Here is a 9,203-nt window from a genome sequence, read left to right as displayed (position 1 = left end):
TGCAGGATATATCTTTGACTGCTAACTGCCATCCATGCAAAATCAAAACAAAACAAAACAACAAAACATGGGGATTAATGCAATAGAATCATAGGATGGCTTGGCATGGAATGGACCTTAAAGCACACCCAGTCCCAACCCCTGACACAGGCTGGCTGCCCCCACTGGATCAGGCTGCCCAGGGCCCCATTCAGCCTGGCCTTGAGCACCTCCAGGGATGGTGCATCCATGAGTTCTCTGGGCACTGTTCCTGTGCCTCAGCAGCCTCCGATCAAAGAATTTCCTCCTAATATCTAACCACAAAGGCTCGACAGTGACACCCAGCATTACTCTTTCTGGTAGGTCTGGAACAAGATGCTCAGGGACAGAATCACTGAATGATGTTCAGGAAGGTGACGACTGTGTATAATTCTAAGGGAGCTTTCTGTGATGGCTAACAATGATGAAACAAACACATTCATTCAGCACTTCAATCAGCATTCATGACTTTATAGGAAAAAGAGAATACAATGGCAGAGTTCCTTTGTGAAAAATTTATTAAAGAATCTAGTAATTCAGTGGCAAAATATGTTCCTACTAATAATTGCACAGAAAGCATAGGCTTCTATCCCAGCGTAACAAAGGGCTCTCATGGGAATAGAAAATGAGCCCTGGGTGTATCATCCAGCTACATCCCTAAAGCTCAGGCCTGTCCACTGACATCCTGCAGTCTTGGGGAGGCCAGACCACCACCCTGTTTCCCCCGCTGCTGCTCCAGGGCTGTGATGCTGTCCCGGAGCACTTGTGCCCAATCCTCACCTCGCTGCAGGGCAGTGGACCGGGTCTCCATCGCCGTCAGGGCAGCGATTTCGGGAGGGATTTCAGGAACCAGGCCAGCTCGCAGCACAGCATCCCGAAATTTGGCAGCAGAGGCTGGAGCTAAGCAACACCGAGGCGTGCTGAAAAGGAAAGAAACGCAAGAAATCTTCTGATGTGAGCCCCAAGCAGTAGGCAGAGAAGCAAATGGGAAAGTGATGCTCTGATCCCTTGACACATCTGACCAACACACCTGTCCCCATGCCGCTCCTTACCCGCTGGCACAGCTGTCCAGATGCGAGTAGTGGTAGTGAGCAGCCACGGCTGAGTGGGGGCACAGCAGGTAGTGGTTCTCCTCCCAGCAGCGCTGCATGGCTTGCATGATGTCCTCATCAGATGCCGAGCATGAGCGCAGGGTCTCCGAGACCTGCAGCAAAGGAAACAGAGGTTTGCACTGGGCATCATCACCCCACGTACTCCCTTCGATGGAGTTGATGCCACGGGCACCCAGCAAAGCAGAAACAGGAAGGCTGGAAGTAGCAGCTGGGGTGAGGGTTTCACCCATGTAATGAAGACAAGGGGTGTCTGCTGCAGCTGGAGGAGGGTGCTGCTGGAAATGTACCCTTCCCCCAGTTTTGTAAGAATGTATTTTACATTATCTTGTCTATATATTGCACCTTTATTTTAGTAATGCAAGGATTTTTTCTTATCATTCTGCTGTGCAAGCAGGCACAGGCGCTGTGCAAAGGATGCTCGTTCGGGACAGCACACATTGGGTGGGACGAGGTAGAACTTTGCACCTCACCCAAAGAGCTTCACCATTCAAACATGTGCTCTTCTCTTGCATTTCACTCTGTACTCGTGGTCCCATTCACTGTGATATCAAGGCTGAATGGCAGTAGGGAACCCCAGACCCACTCCCCAACGCTGCACTCAGTTACATCAGAACCCAATGCTCAGTCCACCCTGGCCTGCCTCAATGCACAGTGAATGCAGGCACTGGAGTGGCCAAGAAGGGGTGATTTCATATCTTACCTAAAAAAACTGTAGGTGTTTTTAATTAGTTTTGCAAAGAAGAGATTTCTTTTCCAAGAAAAATTTTAGAGGTTTTTTTTTTTTTTTTTTGTAACATCTCCATGCGCACGCAGTGGTATAAAGCTCCTCTTAGATTTTAGTTTGGAAAATCTCCAATGGGATATTTTTTATTCTGGAAATGCGTCAAAAACAACCGGAAACAGTAAATCTCCCTCCACACAGAGGAATGGGCACGAGGGACCGACCTTTCTGTGCAAATCCTCCGGCAGCTTCAGCCTTTTGGACACAGTGAATTGTTCCATCAGCGTTTTCGTCAGGTGGCTGTCAGAGCCTGAGAGCAGCCAGAGGATCCTCTCCACATTGTAAGGCTCCTGGGATGACAAGGCAACGTGTCAGCAGTGGCAATGGGAGCATCTGTCTCAGGGTAAGAGCAGCTGTATGGATTCTCTGATGTCTAATTTGGGGTGAGGCCCTGTCGCACCTTCTTCTTGGTGGTAGGCTTCGTGTCTTCTCCCTGCACACTTACATCCCCAAGCTCTGTCTTTGGGAACTCAGTGTCCTTCAGACTCCTGACCTGTCTGAGCAGTCTGGCAGTGACCATCAGATTAAAACAACTTAATGAGGGGACAGCTGATAAATTGACAGTGAGACCACATCTGTATAATCACCCTGAGGAAACCAAGCTAATAACACGCTATGTATTTAAGAACCAGAAATATACAGCGGTTTACTGAGTGCTGCAGATGCTGCTATGAATCACCCAGCTCCCATGTTACTTAATGAGATGCTCACCTCCCTGCAGGGCTGACCAACAATCTTTATAAACATATAAGGAACATATAGGGCCTGACTGGACCGTATGGCTATGTAGCAATCGGTATTGCGACACTGCAGCAAAACTCAGTGCAAGACCAGAGAGAAGGGTCCCAAACGGATCTCACTGCTCGCTCTCTCATTCCCACGTCCTCACAAGCACTGAGAAATGCTCAGCCAGGTGGTTTGACCGAGATATCTTGTAGGAACAGACACGACGAGGGACACTCAGCTAAGTGCTGGCTTTGAATGAGTTCTTCATACCTGACAGTGCCTATGACCTCTTGTCTCTCCCATCCTGTCCTACCTTGGCAAGTCATCAGGACTTACTCAGCCTTTGATGTTCTTATCTGGGTGGCTTACAGCTCCGTTCCTGTTCTACATCTTCCCACCATCATCTTCCACTGCATTCAGCCTGTAATCTTCATTGTAGTATGGGTGTTGCCTGCCCTTTGCTTTAGGCTGTCCCCTGGTTTAGGCTGTCGTGACCTAGGTGTCCTGAGAAACTACGTGTTAGCACGCTTGGACTTTGATGACCTGCTACCAGAGGTGCCTCCAGCACCACCCTCCTGATGCCTCTTCTGCCCCCCTTTCTGTTCTTCCCACTCCCAGAAGTTCCCCGTTCACCTCCATCCATTTCAGCCTATGCTTTTCACTGCAGATCGCTACTTAGACTCAGCCAGCCTGGTCTGGGCCACCAGTGGGAGCCTTGATCTTCCCATCATCCATCTCTGTGGTCTGTTTTCGTCCCATGCTGCTAGAGCTGTCCAGAAGGACACCTGGGCCCAGTTTGGAGGACAGATCATGCTGAGAACTGTTCCCAAGGCAATTTTCAGCCTGCAGACATGAGCTAAGTCATGCTGCTTGACTTCAGGCCCAGAAAACAGATCCTGGTTGGTTTCTGATGCTGAAAGCCAAGCATGCACTGTGATTCTCCTGGAACTGCTCCTTAAAAGGATCCACTTTATAAACTCTGCCTCACCTTCATCTTTCCAGTTAGTCACCAACTGGAAAGCTTCCCCTTCTTTAGCTCAATCCACAGAAAAGGCAACTGAAAGGGAGAGAGAGGCCCCACATATTCATGCCTCAGGAGGAAATCAAGCTGCAGGCCACAGCAGCCCAGCGATGGGGGCACAATAACTTATCCTCTGCAAAACACGGTATTCCTCCAGGCTCCCAACTCCTCCCACTGTGTTTGAACAGCTTTTGGAAAATTCTAGTAGCTTAAGGCCACGGTGATAGAACACCAAGCATTTCAGACCTAGGTCACTCGTTTGGAAGCAGATCCAATCCCCGTGGATCACAGGGTAGGTATGAAAGAGTATTTGCTGTTATTATTTCCTGGTATTTGTCTCCAGGCACTTGCTTTCTGTCCCTCCATGACTTTTCATTTCTGATGCCTTTGCCTGCTGGGACTTGTTTTGCTCTGCACAAACTGCAGACGGCCACAGATGAGGCATTTCTTCAGGCCTACTCCACCTTCCTCTCTTCTTCTCTTGCTCTTGGTGGAGCCTTTCAGAAGCACCAACAGAAACCTTGGGACACGACAGGACTTAGACTTTTCTAAGCATCACAGTGGTTTTGAGAAAATGGCCCTTTCTTTCCAAGCCTGCACACAGCACATCCCCAGAAATTCAGCATTTAGCAACAGAGATTACCAAGTCAAGCCTGGAGAAGTATGGCAGAAGGTGGTGTTTGCTCAACAGTCTGCAGCATAAATGCTCAGTATGACTCACACCTCCCAGTGCATCACTAAGAGGCATTGCCAGTGGCAGAATTATAGTCTTATAAACCAGGTATACCAAAGTACAATGAAAAAAAAATCTAAAAATACGTGCGTTCATTATCTTCCATTTGTTCCAATTCATTATCTACCTGAATATCCATGGCTGATGCTAATGTCGCCTTCACATGATCTGACAGTGAGAAATCTCCATCTTTAACAGTCCTATGAATGATGTCGTTGCTGTTAACTGCAGCAACCAGCTGAATTGGAAGACCCATTTTCAGGGCAATACAGCCAGCTAGAAAAAAAAAAGTGAAAAAACACATGCATACTTGACAAAGAAACATTAAAAGCAGATTTAACGAAGAAGTGACTGTGTAAGTTGACTGAGCATCTAAGTTCAGAAGTAAGCACAAATGACAATCCCTAATAAACCTCCAGATTTCTATCTAAAATGCCTTGGTAGAGCCCCATATTACAAAATTCTAGGACGCAATGCATCTTCTGGCAAACCAGCCCACCAAACATCTCCAGATTCAAAGACGGATAGGCAGGAGACCGAGAGGTCAGACAGGGGCCACTCAAGCAAGAGAGATGAAGTTTTGGGGTTCTTGCAGCTTATTAATTCTGCCCCAGATGGGCAGCCTGGAAATACAGTGAAAGCAGTTGAGTGCATTAAACCCTTTTCATATTACTGCTGTGTGTCCAATTCGGGAAGGAGGCAATCAAAGACTCACACTGAAAGGGCCAGAATAGGCCATTAGGAGTGGTTCTCTTGACAGCACACTACTATCTAAATCAGGTAAGACAAGGGATGACTTCACACCTCTACTGAAGTTTTACTTGGGAAATCAGAGCCACAACATTTTCCCTCTTTCCTGGATCAAACACATTCTGTCCTTTTCCAATGTGTCCACCCTCAAGATAGCTACAGTCATCGTTACAGGGTGGTTTCAGATTTTCTGCACCTTGCAAATCATCGGTGACACTTGAATGAGTAATAAACAGACATGAGTAATAAAATATCAGTGGTTCTGAAGAAATCCTACCAGAGAGTGGGTGTTTTAATAGATAGCAATACCCAGCATTTGCAAAACATTTTCAGTCCACAGGTCACAGAGCACTCTCTCTCTCTTCCCTAACTCATCTCTTCTCCCTTCACCTGTGATATTTCCTCCTCCTCCTGTTGGCACAACAATTTCCACCACTGGCAGTGGGGTGCTATCCAGGGTCGGGGCACACTGAAAGTAAGCGTAGAAGTAGTGAGCAATCTGCACCATAATCCTCGACCAATTGACTGAATTCAAGCTGATGAGGTTGTTCCTTCTGACAAAATCGACATCAGCAAACAGTTCCTTGATAGGCTCATCGATTTCATCGCTGTTCCCATGAACTGTCAGAAAGAGAAAGGAGAGCAGATCTGCCGACATCAGCGCATCAGGCACAAAGTATTTCTGCTCAGAAATAGGGCCAGACTCAGGCCCTGGGGTTTACTGCAGCCAGGAGTGTCCTGAGCTGTCTGCCTGTATCCGGGGCTGTAATGAGTTGGGGGTTACTTAAACCATGAAAGTGGGGGGAAAAAGAGGGGGGGTTACCCCTTGATCCTTTTCGTTCCAAGAAATGGTGTTCAATTCAGTGCAGCTGAATGGAGACAGCTCTAATGCGAGGCCAGGAGAAAAGAAAGCCTTGAACCACTTGGTCATCAAACTGGGGACATGTGCTAAGAGCTTCTCCTTAGCAAGACAGCTGGGCATACTGACTGTGATGGAAATGACCCAGCTGGCTGCAGCTGCAAAAAACAGCATCCCCTGGAGACGCTGAGGGTCACAATTTCAACACAGAAGGGCCACAACATGGACAGCCCAACAATAATGCCAACCAACAAAGACGTGGACGTTGTCTTCAATGACGGTGGTCATCTGAAGTTCCTGTATCTGGGTGCACAACCCTTTAGGCAGCAGAACAAAGATGTCCACATTCTTCTGCCCTCTCACGCTCTCAATTGCTGAGCTCCCTGTGTCCCCTGAAGTCCCTGTTTCAAAGCAATGAAGAAACAAGATATGCAAACATTGACATACCAGACAAAACTGCATCACCAGACTTTAAGAAAAAGATGCAGAGATGCTCCACGAGATATTTTTGGTTAGAGGAGCCTCCCTGGCATTGACTGGATCCCTCACCAGCCACCCATGAGGCAACACCACCCCAGGGCATCTACATAGTGGGCTGTAGGATGATGGCTCTCAAGGTAAAGACCTGGCCAGAAGCTTTACCTCTCTCAAAGAGAAATACTCACCCACCAGAACAGTGACGTGCTTCTGCCTTTTCTCCAAGAAATACTGTAAAAACTGCCCAGTGCAGGACAAGGACAGATCCTTGAAAGCATAAGTAACCCCATGCCAGAGCTCCAAAACATTCAGCCCATCCTTCAGCCTGGACAGATGGACAACATCCTTGTGTCTGAACTTGCTGAAGGCCCTGTCAATCAGGTCTAGAGGAAAAACAGTTGAAAGTGCCGTCAGAATAGGTAGAGGACAACTCTTCTGATCCATAGCTGCCTGCACCTGTGCTCTGTATGCTCCTGGGAAGCAAAGCCAAAGACTCTCCATTGCTGGAGAGGTGACATACCCAAGAAGTTGTTCTTAGCTACTAGGAGGAAGCCAGCCAAGCTCCATGGCCTTCAGTAGCATTACAGTGAAGAACTCTAGAGGAAATCTGACATAATCAAAGCAAACTGTGTTAAAACACAGAATAAAGAAAACCCAAACTTTCTTCATTAGCCCACTGCTGAGAGAGGTTGTAGCTGCCCCCTGGTGGAAAGGACGGATTAAAAACATGACAAATGGAATCACAGGGAGCGTGGAGCAGCTGAAAGCCATTGGCAGGGAGGTCAGGTCTGGCACTAGCACTGCACTCCCCCAGCAGTCAGCAGGGCTGCAGCACTAGCAGTTGCTATTGCAATCACCACAGTCCCCAAGCACACACAGGGTACATGTTTTAAGAAAGGTAACAAGCCCCAGCAAGGTGACAGAGGAGAAAAGGGCAGCGAAAGGATCAGGCAACAGCGCAGCAGGCTCCATCTTCTGGGTGCTGCAAAGATGATGGAGCTAAGGCAGCACCCAAACATGCTGAAATCCTCACAGGCATCTCTGCCAGCAGCTCCCACTCACCAGTAAGCGTGCTACGTGGTACCAGCTCAGGCTCAACAAAGAGGAAACATATCTCCTTCACCAGCTCAGGGTAGGAGAGGCGGCTCCACCGCTGCAGCACAGCCCTGTCCAGTGAGGGGATGCAGCTGGGCATGAAGAGCCCACCATCGGGTGCAAAGCCGGAGAATAGGGCTCCCTCGAAGTCCACGGCCCCTGTGCCTCCCCGTGTGCTGATGTACTCCATCGCTGCTGGGAGGGCTCTGTAGTCACTGCCAAAGTCACGGAGTGTCTGCCCTGCTGGGAGCACTCAAGCTGAGCCTAAAATATTTCTCATGTAGACACACAGGGCTGGAAGATGGTATTGCATGGGGTTTTGTGAGCACTGGGTTTGCACCAGGGTGGCTGGGCTGTGAGCTCTCATCCATGAGCTCTACCCATGCCCTTCTCACCCTGCCCTGGACATGTCTCTGCTCATCAGAGTCACTGTGCAGGCACCCGATGTCCCCTGAGGGCTGGGTGCAAAAGCTGGAGCTTTAAAATAAAAATATTTAACAAATATATGTTCTAAAAGAAGGAAATGGGGAAGGAGGCAATAAGGGAGAAGAGTGGGGAGAAAAGGGGGAAAAAAGGAAAAGAGGGGGAAAGGGGGGAGAGGGGAGGGAAAGGGGAAGAAAAGGGGGGGAAAGAGGGGGAAGAGTGGGAAAAGGGGGGAAGAAAGTAAAGAAAAGGGGGGGAAAGGGGTAAAGAAAAGTGAGGGAAGGGGGAGAAATGGAGGAAAAAGGAGGGGAAAGGGGAGAAAGGAGGGGGAAAAGGAGGACGAGCGGGGAACGGAGAAAAAAGGGGGAAGGGGAAAAGGGGGGAAAAGGAGAAGATTATGCTTCCAGAGCAGCCTGATTTTTTTTCAGGGGAGTTAAACTAAGGACAGGATTTAACTCAAAGCGTGAGCAGACAGTAAACCTCCAGGATCTTTCTGTTGTTGTTGTTTTGTTTTGTTTTTAAGGAGGTGGGGGGCGGGGCGAAGCCCGTAGGCCTTCCTTAGCCAGCACCTTGTGCAGAATACTTTCCTCCCGCAATCTTTTTCCCTCCGTCTCTCCTTCCAGCAACACCACAGCGTTTTACCCTGCCCGGTTCCCCCCACTCCCTCTCCCCCCGGGCCCACGTCGCTCCGCTCGGCCCCGCTGCCCGCCTCCCCACCTCGCTGCTGCGGCTCCGGGCCTTCCCGAGGCTCCCGAGCCCTGTGCGCCCGCCCCGAGCCGCGGGGGGAGGGAGGAGGAAGAGGGAGGAGGAGGGAGCGCGGCTCCCGGCGGCGGTTGGAGGATAGACGAAGGCTCCTCCAGCTCCGCATCCCCGTTGTGCCGAGGGCCCCAAGCCGAACAGGGGCACCCACAGCTCCATCAGAGCTCAGAGCCCCGTCCAGCCTGAGCATGAGCGTCTCCACGGATGAGGTGTCCACCACCTCTCTGGGCAACCTGTGCCAGTGCTTCACTACCCTTCTTGTAGAAAACTTTATATCCAAAGAGAAAGGTCCGTTCACAGCAGGCAGGAATAAACAGTTGGCAGGGCAGGGCCTTGCTCTTCAGGGGCAGCTCAGGCTTCAATCAGTGGTGAAACCTCCCCAGGGCCATCCCTAGAGCTTCCCGGGGTCACCCATAGCCCCGGGGTCACCCCAGGACCCTCCCCTGGGG

The 9,203-nt window shown here is 49.8% G+C and overlaps 1 protein-coding gene across 4 annotated transcripts; it reads right to left on the bottom strand.

Annotated features, from left to right (window-relative positions):
• THNSL2 (threonine synthase like 2) lies at positions 519-8,861 on the bottom strand. Of its 4 annotated transcripts, none has more exons than XM_021395957.1 (9): positions 8,713-8,861; positions 7,540-7,812; positions 6,666-6,860; positions 6,249-6,401; positions 5,532-5,762; positions 4,519-4,667; positions 2,076-2,201; positions 1,071-1,222; positions 519-938 (listed from the first exon to the last, which is right to left on the bottom strand). In XM_021395957.1, the coding sequence occupies exons 2-9, from the start codon at positions 7,760-7,762 to the stop codon at positions 683-685; spliced, it is 1,485 nt and encodes a 494-aa protein (XP_021251632.1). In that variant the 5' UTR covers positions 7,763-7,812; positions 8,713-8,861; the 3' UTR covers positions 519-682. The 4 variants fall into 4 exon arrangements, with proteins under 4 accessions (XP_021251632.1, XP_021251633.1, XP_021251635.1 ...); XM_021395958.1 differs by having other exon boundaries at positions 5,532-5,610; positions 6,253-6,401; XM_021395960.1 differs by having other exon boundaries at positions 7,540-7,787; positions 8,713-8,788.

This window comes from Numida meleagris, chromosome 4 (genome assembly GCF_002078875.1).
Source record: "Numida meleagris isolate 19003 breed g44 Domestic line chromosome 4, NumMel1.0, whole genome shotgun sequence".
Classification (NCBI taxonomy): Eukaryota; Metazoa; Chordata; class Aves; order Galliformes; family Numididae; genus Numida; species Numida meleagris.
The sequence above is the reverse complement of the archived record's forward strand: the minus strand, read 5'-3'. Positions and strand labels throughout refer to the sequence as shown.